Below are 14,506 nucleotides of genomic sequence, written 5' to 3'. Positions count from 1 at the left end.
GAAACCAAGTTACTAAGGAAGAACCAAAGCTCAAAAAACCTAACAGTTTGGACATGTGGGGAAAGACTTACAGTCTTCCCAGACCCTGTTTGAGCACAAGCCATCAAATCTCGTCCTGCAAGTATGATAGGAATACTGTATTTTTGCACAGGAGTAAGCTTAGTATAACCAGCTTTAGCAATGTTGTTATTCAGTGTCTGACAGAGATTAGCTTCTTCAAAAGTCTGAAAATTTAAAAAAAAGCAGTGATTACATTCTATATATCATATGCAGATCATTTATAAGCATATTTCATTCAAGCTACTTTCCAAGTTCTGTTTAATTCTACTTTATATACTAAAGTGACTTTAGTAACATGCCCCCACTCAAATATTCAAAGCCTGTATATTATAATATAATTTGACAGAATCAGGAAGTATTCCCCACAAATGGTGGTTTTAAAACATTTTTCCTGCCCCCTTAAAACCTATGAGATATGAAGAATTCTGCTAGTAATGGCTTATTCTAAGTATAATTATCAATAGGAGACAGAGGGCTCCCCCTCTCAGAAAAATCACTGCCCTAAGACACACTTTCTCACAATCTTGGGGAAACATCTTGAATTACTAGGAAAAGTATTATATTAAGGAAGTTTAAATAAAATTCTCATCCCGGTATGGGGAGTAGGGATGAAATCTATTACTCTCTTTTGACATAGCAATTAATTCTATTGTAGATAGTAAAACATCACTCTAAATTTCCAACCTAAGACCTTAGATACGAGAGGTGAAATTTGTGTGTTGATATCAGCGTTACAAACTATATAATGTATTTTAAAAGTAAAGTTTGCTACACAGCCAATACAGAAACAATTAATTCACTGACCAGAATTGCTGGTGGTGCATCATGTCCAGACACTTCCACAAGAATAGTGTCGTATTTGTCAAAGTTTATGCCTGTCTGATAATGTGCAAAGATGGAGTCCTCATCCTCAGGTGGAGGTGGCGGTATGTAGGTCACTTTTGGTCCTTGGAATTTAAATTAAAAACAAAACGTACATTACAGAGACTAAAAGAAAATGTAAGAGAAAATAGACAAAAATTGACATGATCAAATTTTAAATACTATGGAACTTGCCACTGCTTACCTTTAAAGTTTTCACTACTCAAATTTTTAAAAGATAACTTTGTTTTTACGTAAAATAACTTAAGCATTTTTATTAAAACACAATATACTCCCATGTGAGTCACATAAACGTTAATATACCTTGAGTATCACTACTTTCTTCTCCTGCTTCTGACTTCCAAGAATCTTAAAGAGAATCAAATAAAAAAAGTATACATGTTTTTTTAAAATTGAAGGGTAAAAGAACTCTCACTACAAAAAGTAAGTACCTTGTTTCAGGAAAACTTACTCTTTCCAAAGCCTGTTATTACTTCTTCATTTAAACCTTTGTAACCACCTGTTAAATTCATAAGTGACAATTGGTCAAGATGCAAGGTTGTGCACATCTTTATTTTCGTTGCTTGTCTTCAAAGAGAACAAGTTCTAAAAAACTTTAAATTACCTTCTCACAAATACTTGAGACAATTAAATAGAATCTTGTACTTTTTTAGTTTCTGTAGTATTCAAAATGATTTTATGTAGATGAGACTATTATATATTACATTTTGTTTAAGCTGTTATATTTCTTTCCTAATCAGCAAAGGAATGTATTTTCTAAAAGAACCTGTGCTGGGGGGTGTCCCCAAGACCATCCCCAGTTCAATAATTGCTAGGAGGATTCACCAGACTCAATATAGTCATAGTCATGGTTATGATTTATTAGTGAAAAAATAGGGAGTACAATCAGCAGAAAAAAAGGTGCACAGACCCAGAGAAAACCAGGCACAAGTTTCCAAGTGTCTTCTACTGCAGTTACACAGGATGTGCTTAGTTCTCCCAGCAATGAGCTGTGACAATACATGTAAACTCTACCAGAGAAGAGTATTAGAGACTCAGAAGCTCACTGGAGACTTAGTACCCAGGGTTTTTATTAGGGGCTAATAATGTACTCATCTTCTGCCTGGCACATATCAAATTCCAGACTCCCAGAAGGAAAGCAAATATTCAGCAAAAACCACAATGCACAAATGGTTTAGGCACAATGAGTTGCTCTTACCTATTAGGGTATTGAGAACCCGTCCCAAATCCAAGTTTTCAGATGCTAGCTGTGATGATTAATTTGTGGTGTCAATTTGATCAGATTAAGGGATACCCAGGTAGCTGATAAAGCATTACTTCTGGGTATGTCTGTGAAGGTGTTTTAGAAGAGACTGGCATTTGTATCAGTGGACAGAGTAGGAAGATCGACCCTCATCCAACGTGGGCAGACACCATCCAATAGGCTGGGGGCCAGATAGAACAAAAAGGCAGAGGAAAGGCAAATTTTCTCTCTCTTCTGCAGCTGGGATACCCTTCTTCTCTTGCCCTTGGACATCAGAACTCCAGGTTCTCTGGCCTTTGGACTCTAGGACTTATACCAGCAATCCCCCGCCCTCTGACTCTGCCCCACCAAGAGGTTCTCAGGTCTTTGGCCCTGAACTGAGAGTTACACTATCAACTTCCCTGGTTCTCATCATTCTCAGCAAACTATCACAAGGACAGAAAACCAAACACCGCATGTTCTCACTCATAAGTGGGAGCTGAACAATGAGAACACATGGACACGAGGAAGGGAATATCGCACACCAGGGTCTGTTGGAAGGTGGGGGACAGGTGCAGGGATAGCATTAGGAGAAATACCTAACGTAAATGATGAGTTGATGGGTGTAGCACACCAACATGGCACATGTATACCTATGTGACAAACCTGCATGTTGTGCACATGTCCCCTAGAATTTAAAGAAAAAAAAAAAACTTTACTGGTTCCTTTGGACTTGAACTGAACACCACTACCGGTTTCCCTGGTTCTTAGCTTGCAGACAGCCTATCATAGGACTTTCTCAGCCTCCATAATCTCATGAGCCAATGCCTCTAATTAGTTCCTTCTCATCCATCCATCCATCCATCTCCTCCCTCCCTCCTTCCTTTTGGTCTGTCTCTATAGAGAACCTTAACTAATATATACTAGCCAAGGAACAGTCTTTTAAGTAAGATTTTCAGTTTCATTTACTGATGAGTTTTTGATGAACAATCAGGCCTGTTAACTCCTTTCTATATACTACCTTTCTGATTTTTAGATAACGAGTAATCTGTTGTGCCACTTTTAGGTACTATGATTGCATTAAGTTCAAAAGCTAATTAGATATAACACTTTTTCTACGTGAACTCTAATTTCCTTATCTTGTATGTCCACAGGTCTTGAAATCCTCCTTCATATAGGCTGCGAATATTTGTAGAAGATTTGGGTTAGCTAGTCTTTCATAAACTTTTCCTATATTGAAGAATCCAAGAATCAGCATGGGTTGGGGGAATGTCACTCTGAATACTCTTGGACTAATGATTACTGAGAATCTTCAAATACATCAAGCAAGCTTCACCAATTTACTAGTCTGGAGAGCATTTAAACTTTTATATGACAGTGAAGTATTTATACTTTGAAAAAACTTTAAGGTCGGGTGCAGTGGTTCATGCCTGTAATCCTGGCACTTTGGGAGGCCGAGGTGGGCAGATCACCTGAGGTCAGGAGTTTGAGACCAGCCTGGCAAAGGTGAAAGCCCATCTCTACTAAAAATACAAAAATTAGCCAGGTGTGGTGGCAGATGTCTGTAATCCAGCTACTAGGGAGGCTGAGGCAGGAGAATGGCTTGAACCCGGAAGGCGGAGGTTGTAGTGAGCTGAGATCGCGGCACTGCACTCCAGCCTGGGTGACAGAGCGAGATTCTGTCTCAAAAAAGAAAAAAAAAAGGTAAAAGAAAAAACTTTAAGAGTACAAAATTATATATTGAGCTAACTTTATCCTTCAGATCAAATCACATAAGTATTCCATAAGAAAAAGCATATGGTTTTTGTCAGGCCTCTGAGCCCAAGCCAAGCCATCGCATCCCCTGTGACTTGCACGTACACGCCCAGATGGCCTTAAGTAACTGAAGAATCACAAAAGAAGTGCAAATGCCCTGCCTCGCCTTAACTGATGACATTCCAACACAAAAGAAGTGAAAATGGCTGGTCCTTGCCTTAAGCGATATTATCATCTTGTGAAATTCCTTTTCCTGGCTCATCCTGGCTCAAAAAGCTCCCCCACTGAGCACCCTGTGACCCCCCACTCCTGCCCGCCAGAGAACCCTCCCTTAACTGTAATTTTCCTTTACCTACCCAAATCCTATAAAACAGCCGACCCTTATCTCACTTCGTTGACTCTCTTTTCGGACTCAGCCCGCCTGCACCCAGGTGAAATAAACAGCCATGTTGCTCACACAAAGCCTGTTTGGTGGTCTCTTCACACGGACGCGCATGACAGTTTTAATAAGGATTTGTACCTATTATATCTTAGTCTTTAACTTCCACACAGCATCCCATTTCGTGATTATTATTTTATTAAACAGTTGTTTTTTATTTTGAGATGGAGTCTTGTTCTGTCACCAGGCTGGAGTGCAGTGGTGTCATCTCAGCTTACTGCAACCTCCACCTCCCAGGTTCAAGTAATTCTCCTGCCTTAGCCTCCTGAGTAGCTGGGACTACAGGCGTGCGCCACCATACCCAGCTAAGTTTTGTATTTTTAGTAGAGATGGGGGTTTCACCATGTTGGCCAGGATGGTCTCGATATCTTGACCTTTTGATCTACCCACCTAAGGCCTCCCAAAGTGCTAGAATTACAGTCATGAGCTACCGTACCCGGACTTAAACAGTGTTTCATTTATGAATTTCAGGTGATTTTCAGTTTTTACTTATTATAAATGACATTTCAGTGAACACCCTTGTACATGTATTTGCAAATACATCTATAGTATATAATTCCTATAATGGAATTGCTGGATCAGAGAGGCAATAACCTGGAGAGTATTAAAGAACTATCTAAAACAGGCTGTGTAAATTTATGCTCCTCACAGTGTACAAAAGTAGTAAGTTACCTTTAACTTCAAAAATTAAATTTGTTTCCAACCAGTGAAGTACAGAAAAAAATTAAATTTGGAATACAATGATTTTAACTTCTTTCAGGTAAACAAAATAAGAACTTACCTCGTTCACTTCCACTGCCACTTCTGCTTTGAGAAGTATCACCATTACCTGCAAGGCATTGTTTTGCAAAATATTTAGATAACACACAGTTGCTACTCAAGCACATAAACCATGTGGTTATTTCTATTCAACAAAGTTATTACTTAGGAATTCCGGTCCTTTAACCCATCCATCTCTTAATTCTAGATTTAACTTTTTTTTTTTTTTTTTTTTTTTGAGGAGTGCAGTGGCACGATCTTGGCTCGCTGCAACCTCCGTCTCCCGGGTTCAACCAATTCTCGTGCCTCAGGCACCTGAGTAGCTGGAACTACAGGCACATACCACCATGCCCACCTAATGTTTGTATTTTTAGTAGAGATGGGGTTCTGCCATGTTGGCCAGGCTGGTCTCGAACTCCTGGCCTCAAGTGATCCACCTGCCTCGGCCTCCCAAACTGCTAGGATTACAGGCATGAGCCACCAGGCCTGGCCTCTAGGTTTAAATGTTAACCTTAACCTCATTTGAACATTTTTCATCAATTGTGTTTTCATTTTCACCTCAAATCACACAAATCATTTTCCCCTAATTCAGAATCCTTTATTCCTCTAGTTAATAATTCACATCTCAAATTAACTGGTAGATAACACAGAATAAATAATCCACATTGCACAAATTTTATAAGGGAGACAAAACTGTCCACATATTTTTACCTACAGATCTAAAAGCAGAGAAAATCATAAGCCAAACTAATATACTTTAACATATATATTAGGTTTACTAATCCTAGTGCTAAAAACATGGATCAATAATTAATATTCAGTAATAAGTTTTATTTCTCACCTGTGCCGCTTAATGCTGGTCTTCTAGAACCAAAAAGGCCACCAGTGCGCTGCATACATTCGTCTGGGTCTAAGTCATTATCTTGATTTGCAGAAAGTAAAATTAGATTATATTACTTTGAAGAAGTTTTTTAATTGTTCAGTAAACAGAAAAAAATCAAGTTATGCTATCAGAAGTTCAAAGATGCAGGGTAAAATAGAAAAATACTATTCTGGTTAAACTAAGTACTGCGCACAGGAATTCTCTACAAATAATGTCCTTCAATGACAAACTACTTCCTCAAAATGTATTTAAAATATTTCATAAATTAGGGCCAGTATTATGCCAAAATATGATACAAGCAAGTTAAATCTCTAGAAACTGCCTGAGAAACTTCACAATGCATCATTTCACTACTTACTCTTCAAAGTAGCACCCCTTGCTCCCACTGTTGCCAAATCAAACCTTACCAGTCCTGCACAGCAACCTTTCAAAATCCCTAAACTTCTGTCGGTGACAATTCTCTAATCTGCTAATCTGCTACACATCTATTAAATCATTATTACAAATTTATGTTTGTAATCTGTCCTCCTCTGTTTAGAGGCACATACGTTCCAGCAGTGACCTCTGAAGTCAGTACCTTATCTCTAAAAAATGACGGCTGGAAAAATTTAAGGTAGAAAGCCACATTGGTGAAAGAAGGTATGGGGGGAGGTAGAGCCACATAGAAAGTCACCTGTTTATAAGGTCAGCCATATTATCAAAGCTCTAAAACAATGAATAGTATGTAATATTAAAGAATTGAGTCACTCAAACTTATTTTTTAAATTCATGTATTTCAACCTAACCAATATGCAATTAAATCTGTCTAAAAAATAATGTTATATATAATGTGGGTGATTAACGTGTATTAGTCACTGAGCTAAGCTATTCTCATATAATCCTCATAACAACCTTCTTTGATACATATTTTTTAAAATCATTTTCTTTTTAACAGATGAAGCACGTCATTTGCAAATCCACTACTAACTTGGACTTCCTAGACCAAATCCTCCACGGCAACCTCGGAAACTACCTCTTCCACCTCTTCTGGATGTCCCTGAAGCTTCTGAATTATTTCCATCTCGATAGCCTATAATATTAAAACACACACAAGAACAACACAAAACAACAACAAAGAAATCTTGGGGACATGGTCAAATTTAATTTAAGCCTTGAATAATTCAGTAACTTTAAACAAGTATTTTAAGGCATTGTTATCAAAAAGAAATGACATTTTGACCTATAAATGTTCAACTTTACTAATATAAATAGATATGGCTACAATTTTTAAAAACCTCATTGCTTGCTTTGAGAATCCAGTCTAAAAATCACCTAAAGGAAAAAGGGGCACTTGAATTAAAACATTAAAAGTCACCAAAACTGCACCATTAACTGGATTTCCACAATACACAAAAGAATTAAATAAATCCTAGACTTCTATCTGCTCCATATAGAATATAGTAAACATCTTACTCAAAGCATAGACATGCAGACACATATAAAGTCTGATTTCCAGGTACAAACAATTTTTTTTTTTTGAGACGGAGTCTCACTCTGTCGCCCAGGCAGGCTGGAGTGCAGTGGCCGGATCTCAGCTCACTGCAAGCTCTGCCTCCCGGGTTTACGCCATTCTCCTGCCTCAGCCTCCCGAATAGCTGGGACTACAGGCGCCCGCCACCTCGCCCGGCTAGTTTTTTGTATTTTTTTTTTTTAGTAGAGACGGGGTTTCACCGTGTTAGCCAGGATGGTCTCGATCTCCTGACCTCGTGATCTGCCCATCTCGGCCTCCCAAAGTGCTGGGATTACAGGCTTGAGCCACCGCGCCCGGAAGAATAGTTAATATGGAAAATGTGATGTTATAGAGATCTTACCACAAAAAAAAAAAAGCTGAAAATACCCCAAGTTACATGAAAACTATTAATCTATAAATCCAAGAAACTCAACTCCAAGGAGGGTAAACACAAAAAGATCCACATCTAGATACATTAATATAAAACATCAACAGGCCGGGCGCGGTGGCTCAAGCCTGTAATCCCAGCACTTTGGGAGGCCGAGACGGGCGGATCATGAGGTCAGGAGATCGAGACCATCCTGGCTAACACGGTGAAACCCCGTCTCTACTAAAAATACAAAAACTAGCCGGGCGAGATGGCGGGCGCCTGTAGTCCCAGCTACTGGGGAGGCTGAGGCAGGAGAATGGCGTAAACCTGGGAGGCGGAGCTTGCAGTGAGCTGAGATCCGGCCACTGCACTCCAGCCTGGGCGACAGAGCGAGACTCCGCCTCAAAAAAAAAAAAAAAAAAAAAAAATCAACAAATGGTGCTAGGACAACTGGGTAACCATATGCAAAAGAATTTGGACCCCCACCCCACACCATCTATAAAAATGAACTCAAAATGCATCAAAGACTTAAGTGTAAGTACAAAACTATAAAATTCTTAGAAGGAAACAAAGGAAAAAAACTGCCTGACTCTGGATTAGGCAACAGTTTTCTAGTTATAATACCTAAAGAACAAAAAAAGATAAACTGGGTTGGATAAAACTTTAAAATTTTAGTGTTTCAAAGGGTACCATCAAGAAAAGGAGGCCGGGCGTGGTGGCTTATGACTGTAATCCCAGCACTTTGGGAGGCCGAGGCGGATGAATCACGAGCTCAGGGGATCGAGACCATCCGTCTCTATTAAAAATACAAAAAATCAGCTGGGCATGGTGGCGGGTGCCTGTAGTCCCAGCTGCTGGGGAGGCTGAGGTAGGAGAATGGGGTGAACCCAGGAGGCGGAGTTTGCAGTGAGCCAAGATTGCGCCACTGCACTCCAGCCTGGGCGACACAGTGAGACTCCGTCTCAAAAAGGAAAAGACAGCCCACAGGAGGTTATTAAACATTTGCAAGCCAGATGCAGTGGCTCATGCCTGTAATCCTAGCACTTTGGAAGGCCAAGATGGGAGAACTGCTTGAGCCCAGGAGTTTGAGACAAGCCTAGACAACATAGTGAGACCCCATCCCTACAAAAAATAAAAAAACTAGCTGGGCATAGTGGCACATGCCTATAGTCCCAGCTACTCAGGAGGCTGAGGTGGGAGGACTGCTTGAGACCAGGAGGTTGAGGCTGTCGTGAACCATGACCGTGCCACTGCACCCCAAAGTCTGGGTAACAGAGCGAGACTCTGTCTCAAAAAAAAAAAAAAAAAAAATTAGACAAATTTAAAAAAATAAACATTTGCAAATCATGTAGCTGATGATACTCATATTGAGAATATATAAATCTTAAAACATAAAAAGACAACCCAATTGTTGAAATGAATGAAGGATCTGAACAGACATTTCTCCAAAGATATACAAATGGTCAATAAGCACATGAAAAGCTGCTCAACATCACAGTCATCAAAAAATGCAATCAAAACAACAATAAGGGCTGGGCACTGTGGCACACACGCCTGTAATCCCAGCACTTTGGGAGGCTGAGGCAGGCAGATTGCTTGAACTCAGGAGTTCAAGATCAGCCTGGGCAATATAGTGGAACCCCATCTCTACAAAAAATACAAAAATTAGCTGAGTGTGGTAGTACATGCCTGTAGTCCCAGCTACACAGGGGGTTGAGGTGGAAGGATTATTTGAGCCCAGGAGGTTGAGGCTGCAGTGAGCCAAGATCGTGACAGAGCCCTCCAGCCTGGGTGAGAGTGAGACCCTGTCTCAAAAAAAACAAAAAATCCATAATGAGATACCACTTCACACTCAGTAGAATGGCTATATTTAAAAAAACACCAGTAACAACTAGTATTGGTGGATGTGGAGAAATCAGAACCCTTATAACACTGAGGGTGGGAATATAAAATGGTACAGCTACTATAGAAAATAATTTCGCAGTTCCTCAAAAAGTTCAACATTAAGAGTTTAGCATATGACACAGCAATTCCACTCCTAAGTATATACTCCAGAAAAATGAAAACATAGGTTCACACAAAAACTTGTACACAAATGAATACAGCAGCATTAGCCATGATAGCCCAAAAGTAGAAACAACTCATTCATCAGCTGAAGAATAAACAAATATGATGTAACCACACAATGGTAGAGCCCTCATGAATGGAATTAGTGTTTTTATAAACGAAGCACAAGAGAGCTGCCTGGCTTTATCCACCATGTGAGAAAACAGAGAGAAGACATCATCTATGAACCAGGAAATGGGTCCTCACCAGACAATGAATCTGCTGGTGCCTTGATCTCGGACTTCCGACTCTCCAGAAACGTGAGAAATAAATTTCTGTTGTTTACAAGCTACCCAGTTTATAGTATTTTGTTATAGCAACCCAAATTAAGATAGTTTTTTCTTCTGGAAATTGATTAAGCTGATTCTAAAAATCACACAGGAATGCAAAGGACTAAAAATAACAGGCAATCTTGAGGTTTTCATTTGTTTTGTGTTGCTCTAAAGGGATACCTGAGAGTAGATAATTAACGGGAAAAAAAAAAGTTTATTTGGCTCACAATTTGATATCCGAAAATGTTCAAGATTGGGTATCCGGTAAGAGCCCCAGGCTGCTTCCACCCATGGCTGAAGGTGAAAGGGAGCTGGTGTGTTCAGAGATCATATGATGCAGAGGAAGTAGAGGGTACCAGGCCTTTTTTAACAACGAGCTCTCAAGGGAACTAATAGGGAACACATTCAACACCCCCGCAAGGAAAACAGGTATATTCATGAGGGATCTGCGCCCCATGACCCAAACGCCTCCCATTAGACCCTACCTCCCACTCTGGGAATCAAATTTCAACATGAGAAGGACAAACATCCAAACCACAGCCCTTGAAAAACAAGCACTTGAAAGACTTACAATGCCAGTATCAGGACCTATTATGAAATCACAGTAATTAGATTATGGGGCAATGGTACAAAAATAGAAAAACTGACCAATGGAATAAAACCTAGAGAAACAGATACAGATATATAAGCCACCTAATTTAGGACAAAGACAGCCCTGTAGTGCAGAGTGGAAGGGACAGTCTTTTCAATAAGTGATACTAGGTCAACTGAACATGTATATGGAAAAAAAATGTATATTGATTCCTACATTACATACAAAAATAAACTCCAGATTAATGCCAATTACTTATTTTTTTTAGACGGAGTCTCTCTCTGTCACCCAGGCTGGAGTGCAGTGGCGCAATCTCAGCTCACTGCAACCTCCGCCTCCCGGGTTCAAGCGATTCTTCTGCCTCAGCCTCCCAAGTAGCTGGGACTACAGGAGTGTGCCCGGCTAATTTTTGTATTTTTAGTCGAGACGGGGTTCACCATATTACCCAGGCTGGTCTCAAACTAGACCTCAAGTGATCTGCCCGCCTCAGCTTTCCAAAGTACTGGCATTACAGGCATGAGCCAATACGCCTGGCCTATCTGTATGAACTATTCTTGCAACTTTTAAGTTTTAAATCATTTACAAATAAAAAGGTAAAAGTAAAGATACTCAACAGAAAAACGGGCAAATGACAAAAGATGTCCAGATGTCAAAATGGCCAATAAACATAAGTGCTCCATATTCCATTAGTCCAAAAATATAGAAATACATAATGAGTACACCACCACACAACCAGCAGAAAGGTTAAAATGAGAGAAAAATAAAATACCAGGCATTGGTTAGAATGTGAAAGTGTATGTTAGTTTAAACGCTGAAAACATTTGACAACATTATTAAAGCCAAAAATATATATAGCCTATGACCTAGCAATTCTTCTTCTGAGTATGTACTAATGACACCCAAAAGAATACTAGAATGTTTACAGAAGCACTTTCATAATGGCCCCAAACTGGAGGTAATCCAAATAACTATCATTAATAGAACAACAGTAAAACAAAAGAATACTAAACAGTAACAATGATCTACAACTGCAACAAACACACTAAGAAGGTAAACATAAAACACTACATACGATATGATTCCATTTATATCAAGTATAAAAATAGACAAAATTATTGTTTGCTGTTAGAAGGCTTAATAGAGGTTTTAGGGGTAATGAGTAATTAGTGAGTAAAAAATGAACATGAAAAGGGGTTTTTGAGGTGCTAGTAATTTGTATTTCATGACCTGAAGGCTGGTGAACACACTGAACTCAAGTGAGTTCAGTTTGTGAAATATAATTGAGCTATACATTTACGGTATGTGTACCTGTCTACATATTTTAATACAAACATATATACACACATGTATTTTCTGAGCGACCACTATACGCAGTCTTCCTATCCTCAAATGTATACATCTACAAAGAATGGGAATCAGGGATACCCTGAAAAATAGCTGTGTCCCTGCTAATTATCCTACACTAATCTATAATCTAATTATCCTACACTTGTACAGGACCAAGCACATAGAGCTGCAAATGGTTTCAACTGCCTCATTTAAATATGAATCAAATTGATTTAAACTAAATGTTAATAGTACAAAAGATATTCACTGGTCTGAAGAAAAAAACTTCAAATATGAGCTATGTTTTAGGAACATTAAGTGCCAAAAATTGCTTGTTAAAAAAAATATGGTAAAAGATGAGTCTTGTTTTTTCTTAGCTTAACTTTCTCCCCACCACGATCCCTCTCCATAATTACCATAAGAAGTAATTAAGGAGACAGTCTTCTCTCATTCTGAAATCCACAAGTCCTACCTTCACTAGGGAGGGCCCAATTCAGCCAACTAACTACCTAATGGGCAAAGGAAAAGAATGTCACCGAAGATGGCCGAATAGGAACAGCTCCAGTCTACAACTCCCAGCGCGAGCGACACAGAAGACCGGTGATTTCTGCATTTTCAACTGAGGTACTGGGGTCATCTCACTGGGGAGTGCCGGACAACCGGTGCTGGTCAGCTGCTGCAGCCTGACCAGCGAGAGCTAAAGCAGGGCGAGGCATCACCTCACCTGGGAAGCGCAAGGGGGAAGGGAATCCCTTTTCCTAGCCAGGGGAACTGAGACACACAACACCTGGAAAATCGGGTAATTCCCACCCTAATACTGCACTTTAAGCAAACGGGCACACCAGGAGATTATACCCACACCTGGCCAGGAGGGTCCCACGTCCACAGAGCCTCCCTCATTGCTAGCACAGCACTCTGCGATCTAACCGAAACGGCAGCAGCGAGGCTGGGGGAGGGGCACCCGCCATTGCGGAGGCTTAAGTAGGTAAACAAAGCCGCTGGGAAGCTCGAACTGGGTGGAGCTCACAGCAGCTCAAGGAAACCTGCCTGTCTCTGTAGACTCCACCTCTGGGGACAGGGCGCAGCTAAACAACAAAAGGGGAAGCAGCAGAGGCCTCTGCAGACGCGAACGACTCTGTCTGACAGCTTTGACGAGAGCAGTGGATCTCCCAACACGGAGGTTGAGATCTGAGAAGGGACAGACTACCTGCTCAAGTGGGTCCCTGACCCCTGAGTAGCCTAACTGGGAGACATCCCCCACTAGGGGCACTCTGACACTACGGGCAGTCTGACACTCCTCACAGGGTGGAGTATACCCCTGAGAGGAAGCTTCCAAAGTAAGAATGAGACAGGTACACTCACTGTTCAGCAATATTCTATCTTCTGCAACCTCTGCTGCTGATACCCACGCAAACAGGGTCTGGAGTGGACCTCAAACAATCTCCAACAGACCTACAGCTGTAGGGGCCTGACTATTAGAAGGAAAACTATCAAACAGGAAGAACACCTATACCAAAACCCCATCAGTAAGTAACCATCACCAAAGACCAGAGGCAGATAAAACCACGAAGACGGGGAAGAAGCAGGGCAGAAAAGCTGGAAATTCAAGAAATAAGAGCGCATCTCCCCCGCAAAGGAGCGCAGCTCATCACCAGCAATGGATCAAAGCTGGTCAGAGAATGACTTTGACGAAATGAGAGAAGAAGGCTTCAGTCCATCAAACTTCTCAGAGCTAAAGGAGGAATTATGTACCCAGTGCAAAGAAACTAAAAATCTTGAAAAAAGAGTGGAAGAATTGATAGCTAGAATAATTAATGCAGAGAAGGTCATAAATGAAATGACAGAGATGAAAACCATGACACGAGAAATACGTGACAAATCCACAAGCTTCAGTAACCGACTCGATCAACTGGAAGAAAGAGTATCAGCGATTGAGGATCAAATGAATGAAATGAAGTGAGAAGAGAAACCAAAAGAAAAAAGAAGAAAAAGAAATGAACAAAGCCTGCAAGAAGTATGGGATTATGTAAAAAGACCAAATCTACGTCTGATTGGGGTGCCTGAAAGTGAGGGGGAAAATGGAACCAAGTTGGAAAACACTCTTCAGGATATCATACAGGAGAACTTCCCCAACCTAATAGGGCAGGCCAACATTCAAATTCAGGAAATACAGAGAATGCCACAAAGATACTCCTCGAGAAGAGCAACCCCAAGACACATAATGGTCAGATTCACCAAAGTTGAAATGAAGGAAAAAATCTTAAGGGCAGCCAGAGAGAAAGGTCGGGTTACCCACAAAGGGAAGCCCATCAGACTAATAGCAGATCTCTCGGCAGAAACTCTACAAGCCA

The 14,506-nt window shown here is 40.4% G+C and overlaps 1 protein-coding gene across 6 annotated transcripts in view; it reads right to left on the bottom strand.

Annotated features, from left to right (window-relative positions):
• The window catches only part of DDX4 (DEAD-box helicase 4), a 95,461-nt gene that overhangs the window by 38,997 nt on the left and 41,958 nt on the right, over positions 1-14,506 (bottom strand). For 4 of the 6 annotated variants that reach the window (XM_033179586.1, XM_033179588.1, XM_033179589.1 and 1 more), the window contains 7 exons: positions 6,968-7,069; positions 5,959-6,039; positions 5,140-5,187; positions 1,394-1,441; positions 1,246-1,290; positions 865-1,007; positions 72-224 (listed from right to left, as the gene is read on the bottom strand). In XM_033179586.1, the coding sequence (XP_033035477.1) occupies positions 72-224; positions 865-1,007; positions 1,246-1,290; positions 1,394-1,441; positions 5,140-5,187; positions 5,959-6,039; positions 6,968-7,069 (620 nt within the window). The remainder of the gene's footprint in view (positions 1-71; positions 225-864; positions 1,008-1,245; positions 1,291-1,393; positions 1,442-5,139; positions 5,188-5,958; positions 6,040-6,967; positions 7,070-14,506) is intronic. The other 2 variants (XM_033179592.1, XM_033179590.1) reach the window with 2 other exon arrangements.

The sequence above is a fragment of the Trachypithecus francoisi genome, unplaced genomic scaffold (genome assembly GCF_009764315.1).
Source record: "Trachypithecus francoisi isolate TF-2019V2 unplaced genomic scaffold, Tfra_2.0 Lachesis_group2, whole genome shotgun sequence".
NCBI lineage: Eukaryota > Metazoa > Chordata > Mammalia > Primates > Cercopithecidae > Trachypithecus > Trachypithecus francoisi.
This window is presented reverse-complemented; position numbering and strand designations above follow the sequence as displayed.